The sequence below is a fragment of the Chanos chanos genome, chromosome 3 (assembly GCF_902362185.1).
Source record: "Chanos chanos chromosome 3, fChaCha1.1, whole genome shotgun sequence".
Taxonomy (NCBI): Eukaryota; Metazoa; Chordata; class Actinopteri; order Gonorynchiformes; family Chanidae; genus Chanos; species Chanos chanos.
This window is the reverse complement of record NC_044497.1, coordinates 14,728,252-14,747,465: the sequence shown is the minus strand read 5'-3', so window position 1 is coordinate 14,747,465 and position 19,214 is coordinate 14,728,252. Positions and strand designations below refer to the sequence as shown.

Genomic DNA, 19,214 nt, shown 5'->3' with positions numbered 1-19,214 from the left:
TCCACTGAGCTCTCCACAGCCAAATAATGTGTGTGATAAAAAGATATGAAATATTAAAATAACTGGCAGAGTTCAAAGTATGCCACAGTCTAACCCAGAGTGTTGGTAGCAATATATATTGCATGCTCATTCAAAGAGTTGGTTCACAATATATATAGTCTTCTGAATTAAACATGAAAAACAATCTATAAATGTAATTAAGTTGTCCCACATCTTCTAGACATGTGTTGCTGGCAATGCGTGCTGGTAAAATTCTAAGAGACTTTCTTTTTTTGTTGCACTACATACATAGTGATAATTATAGCCTGTAGCTTCATATTTTCTCAAACCAGCCAATTCTCTGAATGCAAGCTGAATAGCCAATGACTCTAATAGTGCAGTTATTCAGAGAAATGACTAAATGCCCTGACAACAGTGATGATGTTTTCAGTCATTACCTACCAAATATAGGTGGAAGAAAGTATTATAATATAAATATAAATAATGCTCTTAATTCTGTCATTCTACTGAACTGATGAATGTTTCCTATAAATCATTTGTCATACATTACACCGATAATGAAACTTGTTAACAATCAAGAATATCATGATTATAACAATGTCCTTGTAGTTCTGAGGTAATTACATCACTGCATATAATGCTAGAAGACATTTAAAAAACATTAAAAAAAAAAGACATTTAAAAAACATTTAAAAAAAAACATTTTAATAAATGAACATTCTTTTGTCCAAAAAATCTCTTCCGCGCTACCTTGTCTAGACAGTGGTTAACAGAGGTGAAATCATGTTTCTTAGTCATAAGCATCATAATTTTCAATTTTTCATCTTTTCACCTTTGTGACTAAGCTTCTCTCTCATTCTGTTCCATCATTTATTCATGCATTTGTGACGGTAAGTGGTGGGAGGGGGCTTGAAGACCTAAGGGAGAGGAATCCTTTCATTATGCCAGAATAAGTACTTATTAATGGGACTAATGAGAGTAATCATTTTAGGCTTCTGTCCCACCAGGAAGCAAGAGCTGGAGAGCAGCCATTTTTCGTCTGACCTGAAATAATTGTGCTTTTTTATGCCTCCTTTGTTTCCTGGAATTAAGAAAGAAAACATACTTCAACTGTCTGCTGCATTAAAACTGCAATGTCCCTGTGGCCAATGTTAATTGTGAAACTGGGTTCATTCCAGGTCAAAACAGTTTTTTTAAAGGACATTGGAAGCCCCCATTTTAGATGTTGTTGAAATTGTCACTTCTAAGGAAAACAACTAGCTTTAAGCACAACATCTTACATCACTTTTTTAACCAACACCACAGACATCTGCCATTCTAAAGCTAAAAACTGTATAAGTAGGACAGGAATAACTGCTACACCAGCAGTAGACAGGGGGCACTGGGTCACTGTTAGACAAAACAGTGTGCATGTACACACAGACAAACACACACACACACACACACACACACAAACTCACGGACAGAAATTATGGGGTAATCCAGAGAAGCTGAAATCCTGCATTCCAAAGGAAAAGCTGATTTGTTGATCCTTTCATTCATAAAGTACTCACACTATGACTTATAAGTATGGGAGGAAAGCTTGAAAAGAAAAGAATATCAAAAGAATAATAACAATATAAGACTATAATACCTTTGAATAACTTTGTGATGAAAAACAGCTTTTGTAGTGTACCCGGTACTCCCCTGTAAGACTTACTCATTGATGAATTATATCTATAATCTTAGTAGATGTCTGAAGATTCACAAATATCTTTGGGATTACATGGTGTTTCACCTATTCTCAAACTGTTTTTGCTATCATAAATTACTTCAATGTTTCATGAACATGAACCGATAAAAAATGCAGTTTTGGACTGAATATGGGTCTAAATTTATTCATGAATGACCTGGTTTCTCTGAGTGGTCATTTATGGCAAGATGTCTTATCCTGTGTGAGCTCCTATATGAACCAAAATCACTGATTGCCACTCAGGTTAAAGGACTTAGTATATGCCTGTTCCAATGGAGCAATGTGGATATAGATATATAGATATGATTAGAGCACTATGTGCCAGTTATCCTGATATGTCATGATGACTGACCCTGTCAGAAAGCTTGGCAGCAGCTGCTTTGAGAGTGTTTTAGCTGAATAAAAGTCCTTGTCAAGTGGTTTTAGGAGTTGTAGATCATAATAAAAATAATAATTGTCCTGTGATATTACACAGTCTGAGTGTAATGAATAATGATGGTCTGAGAGTGGTAAGAGAATTTGTATGTTTCACATGTTTATAGTATATACGTCATAGTTAACCTATGTAAAAATTAATCATCCCTCATTTAAATTAGTCATATCCAATATTTCATATATTTTTTTCATAACATATTTGAACTTTTCGTGGAAAAAAAAAGTTGAAAAAGTCTTGGGGTAATGTGTATGGGCCAGACATATCTGAAAAGGAGAACCCGAGCGGACCAGGATCAGATCATGGTGGTAACTTAACCCACCAGTGCACTTTTTATGATGTCTGTCAGACAGGCAGCCGTTTGTAAGGAACTGAGGAACAAGAGCTATCTGGTTGCTCTAGAATTTATCAAGAGCCTTCTCTGGATTGGATCAAGGAATCAGCCCTCAGAATTTACAGAAGTGACAACTTCGCACTGCAACATCAACGCTGTCATTCATATAGTTGCAACTGGACCTGTGTGTTCTTCATTCATGCTGTAATGAAGACAGATAAGAAAACATGGGAAATTTGATCGAGAAGTTTTACTTTCTCTTCTCGTAATAAAATGGCAAAGAAATTTAAAGTATCGATGCTGTTGTACTGTTCCATGAACTTTAATATCCATAAGCTTTAAATACACCGGTATTCGTTGCGACTGTTTACATTGCCTTAATCCAATTCCACACCATTGCATACCAGGTGAAACCAAGTCGAACAAGCATAGGTAGACGGGACAAGGTGAACAATCCATTCTGGCGATTAACAAACATAGGGGATTGCTGACATGCTTTCCCGGTCACTCACTCTCATGTCATTCCGTTCATTCCCGGGCCACTTGAGGAAAACTGATGCCGGCAGTTTAGGGGGGACGCGCTGAACTAAGACTTGAGAGGCTGCGTAAAACTGATGGGTGGATCCCTAGGCAACTTTCAAGCCCCGTGATTTGCTAATCGGGGGATTTTTTCCCTTGTCATTTTCCTGTAATCGTGGGTCTGGTTTGTGGTGCTCGCCCAGCCCTCCTGACGGTGTGACTCGGAGGGTATCGAATGCTCTGTGCATTTTGATTAAAGCCCAAATACCTTCAGTTTGAAGGCTGGGCACAGGAAAGGAAGATCGAAGGGGCCTGGGCTGGCTGTGAGAAGAAACCAAATACTCCTCACTTATGGCTGTGTAGAGCAGATCCGTTACATTTGGGATTGTGGAAGGGACATCATTTAAAATTACTTGAGGTCGCCCTGTTTTGTTCACAATTGTGGGCGCCCGACTATGGAGATGCAAAGGTGCACCACAAGGTGGAAAACGAAAAGGTGGCTTTTGGATTCCACTGTAACCAAACTCATCACTTTATCCCTTGTCCTCCTTCTTCAGGCTCCAAATGTCAGAGCAGGTAAGAGAAGATAGGTTTCCAAGCTTTTCTGTGTAGTTGTAGGGTCAGGCGGTTCGCACCTCGGCTGCCTGTTCTTAAATTCATGGCAAAAACTATTAAAATGGTATTGACACGGTTGAATTAGAAGTAACCCAAATGTATTCGCGGTTATTCAAGAAAGAAGACCAACACAAAGTCCATTAGTCCAAATTAAGAGGACAAGGCTCACTAAATGCAGACCACCACTCAGTGGATGTCAAGCCTCGCAATACACCGAGGCGTCTCACAAGCGGAAAACGCTGTAAAATGTGGATGTCCAGCATAGGTTCTGATCAGGCAATCTATCTACTGATGAAACAGGTATTCCTCAGTTGCCCATGCAGCACTTTCATGGACAAGAGTGGCTTTGAGATAAGCTCTATTGGAGTTATGATAAGTGATTTATTTAAAATATATATATATATATATATATTTTGCTCATGCTGTTAATAAATTTATAGCATTGTAATTGCCCGTGTACTCATTGGTTGTGTAAGAACATGTGGCGCTTTGCACGGTAAAGTGCGGTCGTTGCGAGGGAACAGATAAAGAATGTGTCATAGAGACCTTTTTAGACAGTTCCTAAGATTTATTCTGGAAAAATACTCTCTTTGTTTGAACTGGTGGTCCGTTAGGTGTGTGTGGACACGGTTAGCGGGGTGGAATTCCTTAGAGGCTTTATATCGCTGCCTCAGAGTTTGATGAAGATTTCTGCACCCGCTGGAAAGTTATCTGGCGAAGGTTGCTGGGATAAAATATCCACCTATAGGCTTTGTCATTAGGTCCAACTTAGAAATTGGGACCATGTTTCAGCAATGGCAAATCTAGATACTGTCAAAACTGATAAGAAGAAAGGAATAAAAAGTAACTGTTGGTAAGGATGCGTAAATTCCATACTACATATGTAACTAGTAGAGATATATTTTTCTTCGTTCTTTGTAGGCACGAATTTGTATTACATGTCTGGGTTTTTAATTGTGACGAAAACATAATGTTAGGGAAATGTAAAGGTAATGTTGAAGATGGGCGTGACACGCTATGGATAATCTTTTTCAATCAACCATTCAACTTTGTGTGCTAATGGACCAGAACTCATATAAATGGAAAGCGACACTTCACTGACAGCAGTTCTAACAAGACGTAGACATCTGCATGGTATGTGGAGGGTTGAATGTAACTCCAAATTGATCTAAGGGTGCCTTAAATACATTAATGTCCATACATCAGTTTGCCTGGGTTTTTTTGTTTGTTTGTTTTTCAAGTTTTTTATTTCATTTGTTAATGAGTATTCACGTACTGAGCTCCATGGAACAATAACGCTGTGCTCTCAGCGTCCAAAGTGGCCGTGAATGCTGTGATACATAAGGATGATGAGTAGCAGCACCATCCAGAAAGAGCACCCTGTCTCCACACTGCCCTAGTCCGCACCGAAGTCCAAGAGGGGGTTTGTGCAACACAGTGCCCAACTTTTTTTCCCTCGTGGATTCTTACACTTGTGTGTCTTCAGACAAGGCTGCGTTGTGCTCGCTGAGTTTCTCTGAATCACGGTGGGAATGTTTCTCGTCTAAGTGCTGTGTAGTGATTTGATGATGGTCCTCTCTGCACGTCCCTATTATTTTAGATTCTTCAAAGGGTTAGGTTAGCAAAGGGGCCTTGCCTTGTCCCACAACAGTGTCTGTGTCTCTGAGTACAGGAACTGCTAAATGAATTCACTCAAAACATTGTTGCTGATATAATCTGGATTTGATCATTTAAAATAAGTGAAGTAAGAGAGAAGAAAAAAATACCTTGATTTGATCGCAAATATTATTTTTATATACATTACATGGACTTACATCTCACGATCATTTAAAACAACTTGGCTCTTTTTTATTTTATATACGTACATACATACATATATACATACATATATATGTATGTGTGTGTGTGTGTGTGTGTGTGTGTGTGTGTATATATATATATATATATTTTATGAGCGGATTATGGATTATGTCATGACACCTTCAATTTAGTAAGGCACTTTCCTCAAATCAAAGCTTACTTAAGCATAGTCTCATTCCATAGAAGATTTACGGGCTTTCTGTGTGTGTGTGTGTGTGTGTGTGTGTGTGTGTCTGTGCGATGTCTCTCTGGAGGTTTATGGTGCATGAAGGCGTTTCTGCAGGGTGCCCTCTTCAGCTGGCAGTGTACAGACACGTTTTCCCAGCCCCTGGGGCTTAGGCACCTCAGATGTGCATTCCTTCAAACAATGCTCACATTTCACAAACTTCGCCTCAGTCTTAGCTCTGTAGACATGGGAGGCCAGGTCTGAGTCACATTTTCACTTTCTTTTGCTCATCTCATGCCTCAAGCGACAGTGTCACTCTAAAATACATACAAAATGTGTACACTGGCACCTCCACATATGTGAAGGATATTCCATCAATGCTCAGTGCTCAGTGCTTTTCTTTTTTTTTTTTTTGGTTCTGAATTTACCATAATTACATATCATATGTGCATGTCTGACCTTGTATCCCTGGTATACATTGTCAGCTGTCTTTTTTTTATGAGTAAAGAGTACATACTCATTAGGTTACTTTTGATGTATTTTTTCCCTTTAGAATACAGTACTGACGGGAAAGAGAGAGACAGGGAGAAAGAGAGAGAGAGAGAGAGAAACGTTCCCAGTGTAGTTTCCTCAGTGTAACCCTGTGGCATAATGCAGTCTTGTTCAAGCAGCGAGTGTGTGTCAAAGGAGGGAGAGTTTGGGTAGGAAGAGAGAGTGAGAGAGAGAGAGAGAGAGAGAGAGAGAGAGAGAGGTGGGGGAGAGAAGGGGCAGAGAGATTCTAGCTGAATACATTACTGGAGTCTCAGGGAGCGGCAGGTGAAAGGGTCTTCTCTAGTTGTAACTAATGACATCTTCCAAAAGAAAAAAATTGACTGGCATAAAAAAAAAAAAAAAGCTGAAGTCAAAACTCCTAAACTAATTTTGGTGTATGGTTTTTTTTTTGAAGAGGTAGGTTTTTGAGCTGGCTTCACTTGGCCCAAATCTGTGGACTCACATGTTAGAGCTTGCCTTGCCTCTGGAGAGCCATCTATAATAATGCTTTTATGTCTCTGTGTTAACATGACAGGTATTAAATCAGATTGCACGCTGCATGAATTGCTTTATTCTAATTAGTATCCCCCCTCCCATTTTTTATATGTACTTTTGAGTGGCCAATAAATGAGACATGGAACAGATCTCTGTAGGATCATTGGTCCAATCTGTCACCACCCCATGACCCCCCCCCACCCCCCACCCCCCCCACCCTTCAAACTTCTTTACGTACTGTGAGGAAGGATGAGTGTGTATAAGTGTTTGCATGTTTCAGTGTGCTGATTAGAAAAGGGGGAAAATCACACCAGTTCATTAGCTGCACTGTTTTTGCTCTTTTAATTGGTTTGGGAGATAATCATGTTTTTTCAGCACCTTTGTGTTAGGGTCATACCCTGGTTGGATCAGCACATCTGGAATATTCCAGGCCTAAAGCTATGCAGGAAAGTCTCTCCAAGACTTTCAAATGCATAGTTCAGTTTGAAAAGATGTTGCTGCGTTAATCTCAGTCAGTATATATAGAACAAGTGGTCAGGGATTATATCCCTGTCTCGCCATTGTATGATATTCTATTCAGGCTCTATTCAGATTTTTTTTTCTTTTCTTAGACTGAGCTCTCTCATACGGGCAGAGTTTCTTGTTCAGTGTTTGGTAGAAAGCCTCTCTGATTGTAGCGGCTGGGGGGGGGGGGGGGGGGGGGGGGGGGGGTCACTTGCACATTAGGTACGCAGACCGGTCAACACAAAGACGTTTCCTTTTGGGGACGAAAGAATAGAAGTGACAGACCTTTGCTTCTTAGAGATTTAGAGGCTGTCATGAATGTGTTCTCCACCACAGGAATGTGGCACTTTGCAGTTTTTGTCTTCTATGTTAACCCAGCTCAAAGAACAGATTAGCTGACAGTTGTTTAACGAAACAATGTTTTTCTATTGGCAGTAGACTTGGACTGTTTCTTTCTTTCTGTTTTTTTTTCTCTCTCTGTCTGTGTGGTTGTTGTAAAGTCTTCCACCTATCCAGAAGGAGACACATGTGCACCATCCCTGTGAATGACTGTGTAAGGTACGGGAGTCATAGATGTTCTTGTGGCTGGTGCTCTAATGCATTCATTATGCGCTCAGAGGAAACTCCTCTGGGTGCTGGATTAAGGAATACAAATGGCCAGATCAGCAGTTTTGTCTGTCCTTTCTAAGGGTTCAATTTTAGATTAACAGACATCAAAACTTGGTCTAACCACCAGCTTTAAAATGAATTTATGATATAAATATATTACACACATCCATACACACATGCACACACACACATCCCTCTCTCTCTCTTTCTCTCTCTCTCTCTCTCTCTCTCTCTCTCTCTCGCTATACACACACACACACACACACACACACACACACACTCAAATGAACAGTACTTACTTTTCTACAAACTCGGCTGACCACCATGAAAAGGCTTGTTATAGTTTGCTTATCCCTGGTGAAGCTGGAATGTCCGCCACTGTGTGTTGAGGAAGAAACACACATTTATGTAAAATCCACATACAGTGAGGAGCTGAGGTAAAATTGGCCTGATTTTGCTTCTCTTGCCAAAACACACTTTTAGAAATCTCTAGCCAGCTTAACACTATTCAAAAACAGATTAGACTTCTAGATGTATAAAGTAGAATATTATATTGCTCATTCGGCAGGCATGATGGCACACTTTTGGCTTTTTCAAATAAGGTGCTTGTCTGATTCAGCCAAACTATGGCTTTTGTCCATATTCTATTCTCTCAAGCAGCACCAGTATTAAGAATTAACGTGTTTTGATAACCGCTTGAATTTGCTACATACCAGTTGGTCTCCATGGGAAGCAGGATGCTTCCCTGGGATCAGACAGAGGGGTCTTTATATGAGGTGAATCAGATTATGGAGAATTCAGACTCTTAAGTGGCTCTTTTTTACCCTCACCAAAGTAAACCTATCCACAAAATTGTTATAAGATTGGCCAGCTGTGGACACTGTTTATTATGCTGCTCACCAAGCTTTGATGGAGATATTTCCTGTCACGTGAAAGTGCAGACATTTTCAAGAAGGACCAGATTAGTGTTTCTCTCGGTTAAGGTCTTGACTGTGTTGTTTAAAACACTTTAAGTGGGTCATGTTCAGTTTATTGTATAAATACAGCATATTTGTATTTAAGTAAGTTAAACAGACACATGTCAGGATGAAAAGAGGACTACTGAAACAATAAAAATCACAGTTTGAAAAATGTCCTGGGTTACTAAAAGAAGAGCAGTGCAGCATTGCATTGCAGGAAAAGTTTTTAAGTGTCGTAACTGATGAATTCTAAACTGTTCTTATGTATATGATAACCAGTCTGTAATGCTGTATATGGCCAAAGTGCATTTCATGTGAAGCTCTGTCCCAAGTAAATGTCCTGTTAATATAAGGAGTTCTTGCCTAGTTTTGAAAAGTGTTTTCCTCTAAATACTGTATATCAACAAACTAACATTTACACCTAGGTAAATATGTTCAAATATGACTGAGCATTTTACTTTGCTAAATCCTGCTACCTTAATATATGACATGAATGCCATTTTTAACACACTTAAAAAATGAGGAAGAGAAGCAACGAAGAACACGCAACACTTTTAACTTTATATTAACCTCTTCATATATTTTATCCCTTTTTTTTTCTCTCCCACACGCAGCTGAACATGTGGACGTGCTAAAAGTATTAGAATTTCACAATACACCTGAAGGAGTGCGGAAAACATCAGGATTTTGCACACACAGAAAAGCATCGCAGCCAGACACAGCCTACAGGGTTGGAAAGCAGGCCCAAATCAGTGCCCCCACCAAGCAGCTTTTCCCAGGTAAGCTGAGGCTTTACTCCAGCCCTGTTTCCTGCTCATGTTCAGTTTCATGTAAATGTGCCCTTTGTTCAGCATTGCCAAGGCTTTTGACAGGAGATGCCATCTCTGATTGCGCTGTGCCATGTTTCACTCCGACGGTTTTATTGTTTTGCTGGAAGAGAGCTTGGCTCAAACCCCTTGAGCTTTGGATGGCCTCTGTCAAATGCACGCAGAATGAATAATTATTCATCATAAGAAGTTTAAATAGGCTGTGGCAAAATATACAAACTTGATGTAATCTAGTAACATTTCTTAGTAGTTTTTCAATGTGTTCATTAGTCATTAGTCATTAGTCATTAGTCACTATCACCTTAGGCATACCAAAGAGAAAAAAAAATACTCATCAATAAACATTTACGACTCCTAATTATGTAATATGGATATCTGAATTATTTTACTGAATATATAAAAAACCACTGATGGCCACAGTAAGGTTTAATGTGGCTGTGAGGGACTGAGTCATGTATCATCTGTTACACGTAAGTAAATATATTTTGCCTGAGGCCGGTATTATTGTTTGAACTTGTTTCCGTCGACTGCAAACTTTCTTTCCCCCTTAAAATAAAGAATTTCCAATCCCAGATAAAGTATTAAAGTGCGCCAGAAGCGATGTCTTGTTAAAATGTTTTCCTCATTGAATAGCTGTTGATTGTTCTCCAAGTTTTACTTGGTAACAATGTGCCCATGGACATGATAAAAATTAAAAACTCAAATCCATCTGAAAATAGTTTCCTTGAAGTGTGTTATTAATTCTGGAAAAAAATTTAGGACAGAAAAATAATTTAAAGTGAGGCAAATTAAATATTCTCTTATTTTCAGATAGCAGTATCCATTTGATCTGAGTCTGAATTAAAAAAAGGGCCTTTTTATATAATAACGTTTCTTTTGTTTGACCTCCCTCAGCTGGTGTGTTCCCTGAGGATTTCTCCATCCTTACCACCATCAAGCCCAAGGCTGGGATCCAGTCTTTCCTCCTGTCCATCTACAGTGAGAAAGGCATCCAGCAGCTGGGCGTGGAGCTGGGCCGCTCTCCTGTCTTTCTGTACGAGGACCAGACTGGCAAACCTGCCCCCGAGGATTACCCCCTGTTCCGCTCCCTTAACCTGGCTGATGGAAAGTAAGTGAGGCCTGACGGCCCCATAGACAAAATTCAGCAGGGGAGGGGGGTGGGGGGGTGCTTAGCTCTGTTTAGCTCTGTTTAGCTCTGTTCTCTGAGACTCACTGCGGATGGGGTCATTCAGGGATCATCCACGGTGCTGCGTCAGCGGGACATCATTTGTTGCCAACTCCTAGTCATTTAAAGCCTTAGCGTCCCTGCTCCATTGCTTTGGCCATGTATAGAATACACTTGATCATCCATTAATGGCTGGTTGTGATGGTATGCTAATTAAGAATGAGTTGCCAGTATGGAAAAAGATGAAGAGTCTTAATGAAGCTTCTGCAAAAAAAAAGAAAAAAAAAAAAACCCAGAATGTTCACTGTGCCTGCACATCTCAAAACAGGTGTCCATCAAGGGATTAGCTCACCATGGTTTCTCCATGGGCATGCCAGGGGGAGGAGGGGGCTCAGAGACACTGAATTAGTGGAATGCAACAGAAACCACCACGGGCCATCTGCCCTCATCCATGAACCTTTCAGGTTTTACTGTTTTAAAGAAAAGGGGAAGTACATTGGATATTGAGCAGGAGGTGTGAACCGTCCATTATTAACCTCCTGGATAACCTCACCCAATCAAATTTAACATTCAAAAACTTTTGCTCCACCTCAGCAAATGAATGCTAATCCAGTGGCAGTTGCAAAATCCCGGAACTCTGACTTTTAGCTGTCTGGTACTGACAGTGGCCAACTTGAGAGTACAAACAAACTCAAAAGAGGTTGGAGAAAGTTTATTTGTTCTCCAGTGTCTAGTTATGTCTCAAAGACTATGAATGTGTTATTCCTAGAATATATCTCCTGAGTGTACTTTGGTAAAGACAGTTTATTTACATGCACTTCTTACAAAGGTTCATCCTATCATTTGTTATAGTAAGGGCTGTAAGTTGTGTATACTCTGTGTCTGAGTTTCTCTGATGAATGTGTGGAGCTTCAGTGATCATGAATGGTCATAGTATTCTGTTATAACTGAATTCCCCTCTCAGACTACCTCCAGTCAGTCTGGCCCAGTGTAGCAATTCTTTCCAGAATGTGGTTTTCTGACCCACTGTCTAAAAGGCAGTGTTCTCTGTTGAGGATTTTACTATTTAAGTGCCTGGCTCCATCCAGAGGTAGACCTTTGGCCAGATTCTCACTGACTGAACTAAGTCTGTTTTCAGAGTCCCCTGTTCGTTTCATTTCTCAGACCATCACATGTCTTGTTCTTATTGCATAGGGGATCACCTCACAGTATCAGAATCAATATTCAACTACACAGACACAAATCAGTGCAGTCCGTCCCCTTACTGTCAATAAAATAAAATGAGCAAAAGTGAACACCGTACAGCAGTTTTACGTATTGATGTTTTTTGCTCAGTGCTTAGAGATTATCAACAATGATCAATGGGTTGGCAGTGTGGAAAGTAGCTCAGTGCTGAACTGATTTACATATCAGTGGTTTATAGAATGTTAAAATATACAGTTAATATTGGCCTGTACAAGAGGATCTTTTGTGGAGGGCCTGTGTGTGTATGTGTCTGTCTGTTCCTGAGTGTGCATGTGTGTGAATGTTCGCAATTTAAGGCAGGGAGAAGTGCGAGCTGGAAATGAAGATGAGTTTCTTTTGAGCAATTCATTTAAGCCTGGTAATATTTCTCTCATCATCATCCGTGATTACTCAAGCTACTTCAACAAAACCACTCTTACAAACTTTCTTGTTTTAGTAGCCGTAGTTGTTATGCATGTACAGTTTAAGTCCCCTCAACTCTCTTTTAAAGCACTCACTCAGCCCTGTCATTTTTTCCCCCCGTGTATTGAGTGACCCTTAATCCTATAAGCGGTTATGCTACCCCTCCTGAGCGACTGAGGGTCTGATTATCAGCGCTTAATCAACCCTTGCTGAGAGCAATTAGTCTTTAATGTTTTGGATTGTGTCTAACTTTAAAGAGTCCACAGCAGAAGATGCAGATGTTTCTCCTCTGTTGAAGGATTAGAAAGGCATATTGACCAGTCTGGTAGGATTCTCAGAGATACCTTGGACAAGGGCCTTGTTTAGTCTTTGCAAACTGCTCTCCTTAGATGAATGTTTTGACTGTACGCTTCCTTATCCATGCCCTGATTTGCCTCCCCTCCGCACACTTTCCACAATGTTCACCATGTCTGTCATACCGAGGAACCCAGAAGGAGGATTTAGTTTGGGGTTTAATGGGTTTAATCCAGAGTTAAACAGAGCCAAAGTGTGAGGGCAAGAATGTGCTCCAGTGAGGCCAGGAATGCAATATTAGAAGTGCATGGGCAAAATTCATCTGGGGCTTTTAGGGTTTTTGGTGGTCTCACGTGTGACGTTGTTTAACCCTTTGCTGTTGTCAACATTGTTATAAACATCTCACTCTCGTGGTCCTCAACTGCTGTTCACAGGTGGCATCGTGTGGCTATCAGTGTGGAGAACAAGAATGTCACCATCATCGTTGACTGCAAGAAGAAGATTACCAAACCACTGGGCAGGAGTGATCATGCTGGCATCGACACCAACGGCATCACGGTTTTTGGCACCAGAATTTTGGACGAGGAGGTCTTTGAGGTAAGGCCATTTTGGCTGACATGACACTCATCATCCATCGCTACTTCCCTAGGCTCACTTCTTGCCTTGGAAGACAAATACAGACATTATAAGACATACAAAAGCTGTGTTTGATCACATTATTAGAAATGTGTTTGTACAGGTTTTATGCGGTTTTTCTAGGCAAGTCTAGTGCTGAAATAACCCAAAACATTACTTTTAGTTTTGTGGGAAATTATCTGTGTATTATTGTTACAGCTATGGAGTACATGAACCAAATAAGTAAGGCAAGAAAAAAAATACCCTCATTCGTGAGAGGAGGCTCAAAGGATGAAACAGCACTGAGAAGCAGCCATGAGATTTACTGCATGTCATTCTCAAGGGAACTCTTTAAGCAGCTATGTTCTGTGGGCAATTCATTTTATTACAAATAAAATACCATGGGGTAGAAATTAACTCACCCCATAAATATGAAATAAATCATGTGCTGAAAAGCCTAAGAATGAAAAAATAACTGTAGCGCTTAAAGAGATCAAACTGATCATAGAAAATCTTTGAAATACAAGGTAAGAAACATGTTCTAATAAAGGAACTTTTTCCACAAGTAAAGCCTTTCCACTATTTTCACACCTCTTTTCTGTGAAACTGTGCCCATTTCAAACAATGAATAGACTTGCAGTGCCCCTACAGCACTTTGCAATATCGGTTTCTTAAAACTGAAGGATAACAGAGGTAATTGATGCTTCCCTTTCAGTTTAATTGTAGGAGATTATAAGTCATGCGCTGGAATCCTAAGATGGCTCCCTACTGGCATTCACAATCAGCAGAGAAAGAGAAACAGAGGAAGAGGGGTTAGAGGGGGTTGTTCTCAGAGAGGTTATAGAGGTGAAACTCGTGCCTGAGGACATGAAAAGCTACGGCTTATTTTCAGAAACAGAAGGATAACAGTGTCAGTAAATGGCATTTTCAATGTATTATATTTAATAAGCCGACAGTACTTTTACTGCCCTTATACTTGGTCCCCTTGTTCAACTGGCTTTACTCAAAGAATGAGGAGCAATGGCAAAATTTCATTACTTCCATACTGTATTGTCAGTGCCAATTAGTGTAACATGAAATAAGGTAAGTTAGGAAGAGAATAACTGTTGAATAAACCGACCCAGGATCAGTGGCACCCTTAGCTATTGCCTCACACATATACTTCTGACTTTATACCAATGTCAGGTTAGCCGCTGTCTCATTGTTAGGTAGATATTTGTACCACTGGACATGGAATTAGTTAAGATAGCACAAGACATGCCTTGTGTAGCTGCTGTTTACCTTTAGAACTCCTCAGTTGCCCTAACTTCCTGTCATGAGGGTTTACTTTACCTTGTAATTAAAGTCACTTAAGGCCAAAGGAGGCCTTCTACTCTAAGCCTGCTCTTAGACTCAGTAAAAACTCAGAAGAGTTTATTTAACATGAACGCATATTAGGCTGAACTGTCATTCTTTTGTATTTTAACACCCAATACATGCTATAGTAACAAGAATCATCTGGTGCTTATTACATTGCTTTGAACAGTGTTTGCTCTTGAAATTAAGTTTGTTAGCAGGAGAAGTCAGTTTGTTGGCAGTATTGTAACAGTTTGTTCTTTTTAACAATGCAGCAATTGTAGGTTTGTACTGTGCAACAATGATTAAGTGTGAATCTGTTTTGTATTGTAGGAAACTGAGTTAAGAGGGAGATAACTGATTTCGGTTAGGTCAGAGTAGTTGTTAGATGATGCCTTGTCAAACTAAGACAGCACATTTTGTGTCTTGAGGAGCTTGGTTCTGTCTGGCGGATGAGCTACATTTCTGGCAGATGTATGTAACAAGGCAATAGTCAATTAGCCTTCCTCTAGACATCTGTAATTCGTTCTGGTGAGGAGAAAACAATCAGGAAATATCCCCTCTCTGTAACCTATTTGGATTACAGTGTAGAGACATCAAACGCCTTTGGCTTTAATTAATGCTAAATGTGTCCAAGTTCTCCCAGGCTTTGGTGCAGAGACCACATTACAACTGCTAATGAAAACTCTCCTATATCTGGAATGTTAGCAGCAAAGCCGAATATTTACAACATATATTGCTGTTTGTTCTTTTCACTTCCTCCATTCTTGTCACACACTGATAATGCCCGATGAGTGCAAGAGGTCAGTACATTGGTTTGAAATGAGTTGAGATGTAAATAACAAACTACAATGACTGTTTGTCACATGAGGGAGAAATGCTTTGCATTTTAGTGTGGAAAAGACCATTCCAGGACCAAGGAGGTCTTAGTTTGTCTGTGTGGGAGAAAGTTTGTTTACAGGGGGCAGGGCATGAGTCCCCATTATTCTCTTCCCTCATTTGACTGATTGCTGACGTTGGTTTTACTTCAAAGCCATTTTTTAGCCTTGGTTTGTCATCACCTCGGTGACATGATGTCTGATTGTCCTTGCTGTACTGTGTCTATTGCACTGTCAGTTGGTATGTTGCTAGTGCTTTAGGTTAGTTTGCAGTACAGTTTTGTTTTATGGCACGATGATCAACTGGATATTTCACTGTCTTTAACTGAATTGTGGTGCAGTATTTTGATTTGCTGACAGAATTTGTCATAGGGTTGCCAGATGTGTGATGAAGCTTCATGCCGAGGAAAGTAGTGATCCAAAAAATCTTACTTTTAACTTTTTCTTTTTTTTTTCTTTTCTTTTCTTTTTTTTTTTTTAGGATTTTTATAGCTAAATCCAAGAGATGATGATCACCAATAGGATCATATTGTTTCATGTCTCGTTAGAGTTTTACAAAAATGTATTCAGCAAGTGTTAAATTAAATCTGAGAATGTTCATATTGTCCAGCACTCACTAGACTTGGACAAAATAATACTTTCAGAGAAAATTTAACAATGGTGTACTGATGGTTATAATTTTACCATTAATCTTATTCTTGTTTGACAATTATTTATTTTAAATCAGATGAAGAAGGATTTTGTGTCTATGTCAGATTAGTAGACTTTTCTTCACATGCCGTTATAGATGCATGACTGGTGCGTCAAGGCAAATATGTATATTCACTTCTCACAGCTCAGAGCCACAAGACGAGAAACACAGAGTCCTCTGTGTGCTGCTATAGAACAGGGTCCCTGTCTGTTCTCTCTGCACGGTCACTGCATAGGTGCACTCTGGGAAATATGAAGGAAATACTTGGCCAAACTTAGAGGAGCTGCTGTCCCTTAAAACATTCTGTTTTCTCATGAATTAAATCTTTGTGTATTGAGATGTTTTTATTGAAACTTCAGGGACAAATATAGTGCATTATGCTCATTCAATAGATTCTCCAATAACATAAATGACATTTTTATGAAAAAAAGGTGAACTCTATTCATAATTTGTCCTCTGTTGGCTCCAAATCTTGCCCCATTTATGAATATCCACAGCCTCAAGCAATGAATGAAATCCTTTCATTGGTCCTCAGACCGCAAACCTTCTTCATAGCAACTCCCCTGGCCCCCCCTGCTGACCTAAAGCCATGAGACACACCATTCATCTGAGTTTGACATTACCTGTCAGACATTCTGATTTTATCCACCAGCCCCACCTCCCCACCCCACCACACCCCACCCTTTGCCTCCTCTATCCCCCCTCTCGACCACAGGATTGTGTGCTTGTCCCCTGTTAGCTGTCCTATTTTGCCTGCCCTGGCTAAAGGCTTGTCTATTGATCTTTTTCTTTTTTTTTTTTTGGTTGGGGTATAGGGGGAGGTGGGAATTGAGGAATTTCATACTCTCTTACGCTAGGGAGGGATCCTATGGCTTGGAGGGCTGAAATAAAAAGTCTAAATTGTTCTCAAGGCGAAATGTAGTTGAATTATCATAAGTAGAATTGATGCCGTGTCAGAGCCATTTGTTTTACTGTAGTTGTATATAAGCTGTGGTCCCTCTCTTGAAACATGGAGAGAAAGGGATATGACATGTCCATTTGATTTTATAGCATATTCCCATAAATGGTCTGATAGTTGGCCTAATCTATTTATAGTCGGTTTTGGGGTGGGCAAGGGTGTGGGGTGGACCTAACAGCATGTATCTCAGGGAAGAGAGGCATATAGCCTTGGGCAGGGGCACATCAAAGTTGAATTCTTTTGTTTTATTCTACATCCACTACCACAGTCCCGCGGCAGCTCTGTAATTAGACAGACAAACACATCTAAATTGACAAAGAAAAAAGATTTTCTCACCTTTTACAGGACATCATAAAAGACTATCCGTAACAGGGTTTTCACTCCATAGTCACTACTATTTGTAAGTGCTTCGGCGCTTTTACATTTCTTTCCATTTTATCAAAAGAAAACTGAATGCTTCTGAACTTGTTGCCACATCTTGTGTTTGGGTCAGGAATGACACAGCTTTCTTGGTTTTCAAAGAAATTTGAATTGAGATCGTGAGTCAGTCAGTCACTTAGTTAGTTAGTTAGTTAGTTAGTTAGTTAGTTAGGGTGTTTTGCACAAACTCCATGGTATTATTAGCTTACTAAACAGAGTTTCCCCTTTTGCTCTGTGGCTTCAGCATTGCTTTACCATTACTTCTGACCCCTGACCTGTCTATTTATGATCAACATAACTTTGTGGTCGTGTTCATGCCATAACTCTAAACATTGGCAGCTAACACAATAGCAGTATCACTTGTGTTCTCTGCTGGACTGCTAGTCTGACATGGCATCTTTAATAATAAGGTGGGTAGAGGAGACTGACTGGCTTACAGAATCTTCTGGTTATTGTGGGCTGTGCTGGACTGCTCATGAATATCTGTTTGAGGTCCTGACCTTGAAAAGAGCTATGTTTCTCTTTTGGCCACTTGTTGCTTGACCTCCTTCCTGACCTTTGCTCTACCCATCATTAAAAAGCTGAACTCTAGCTCTGGTCGACCATAATCTTGTTGATGGCTGTCGCCTGAAGGAGCATTTTTGAAGTTTTGAATCCTGGTCAGTTACTGCCAAAGGCTCGGCGTATCCCTTCAGGTTTCACTGCTGAAGAATCGCAGTAATGCTGCACAGGTGTTCATAAAAGCAAATGTCTTTTAGCAAGCCAGCTGCTCCTTCACCACCTCCTCTGCTTCTCCCTATCTCTTTTCCCTCACCCCCTTTTAAGTGCCTTCCAGAGGTATTCTGAAGAACGATGCCTTAGCTTCATAAAACTGGAGAAAGAACATGCTAAAGCTGAATAGCTCACCTAGTTTGTGTTGTTACCTCTTTTTTTTTTTTTTTTGACAGTGACTGATAAATCAGGACAGTAATGCCATAAGTGGTCCCACAGACGTAGACGTGGTGTATCAGGGCCATTTTTGGCCGTGTGGACATGCTGCCATTCATGACTTAATTGGAGCTGACCCTGTGTAAGGTTCAAGTGGCTGCTCTAGGAGAATGGCTGACATGTGAGGTAATGCCTGTCGCTCTTGGTCAGGCTCTAGTTTGATCTCCCTGTTTTCTCTCACAGATTCGGCACCAGCAGTTGGTGCCAAGCCGTTTTTTTTGTTTGTTTTTTTTTGTCAGGCCGGTCCTGGCTTTTGTGGTCTTTGAAATGCACAGGTGATCTCCTTTAGTACAGCTTACAATAACATTAGTTTAGATTTTAATATTTTGAGTGTTAATAATGAATAATATGTGATTTGGCCGATTGCTAATGCGGACTGTTTTATTCAGTGTGACTCTGGTCCTCTCGCTCTTGCTCTCTTGGGACTTGATTTGGGGATTTTTTCATCCCTCAGGACAATACTGAAAACATGAGATGATAGTGGAAAATTGAATGGAAAACAGATGGAGTTTGAGATATGAAGTTTCCCACTTGTTTCTCTGTTGTTTGTATTACAGCTGGTAGGGATTTGCAGCGCTACGTGTAACTGCCCCCCCCCCCCCCCCCCCCGAACACACACACACACACACACATACAGAGG

The 19,214-nt window shown here is 40.2% G+C and overlaps 1 protein-coding gene across 4 annotated transcripts in view; it reads left to right on the top strand.

Annotated features, from left to right (window-relative positions):
- The first annotated feature begins 3,473 nt into the window (after nt 1-3,473).
- The window catches only part of col11a1a (collagen, type XI, alpha 1a), a 68,105-nt gene continuing 52,364 nt past the window's right edge, over nt 3,474-19,214 (top strand). For 3 of the 4 annotated variants that reach the window (XM_030768582.1, XM_030768583.1, XM_030768580.1), the window contains exons 1-4: nt 3,480-3,594; nt 9,372-9,536; nt 10,479-10,692; nt 13,125-13,287. In XM_030768582.1, the coding sequence (XP_030624442.1) occupies nt 3,480-3,594; nt 9,372-9,536; nt 10,479-10,692; nt 13,125-13,287 (657 nt within the window). Of the gene's footprint in view, nt 3,595-9,371; nt 9,537-10,478; nt 10,693-13,124; nt 13,288-19,214 lie in introns of all 4 variants that reach the window. The other variant, XM_030768581.1, reaches the window with a different exon arrangement.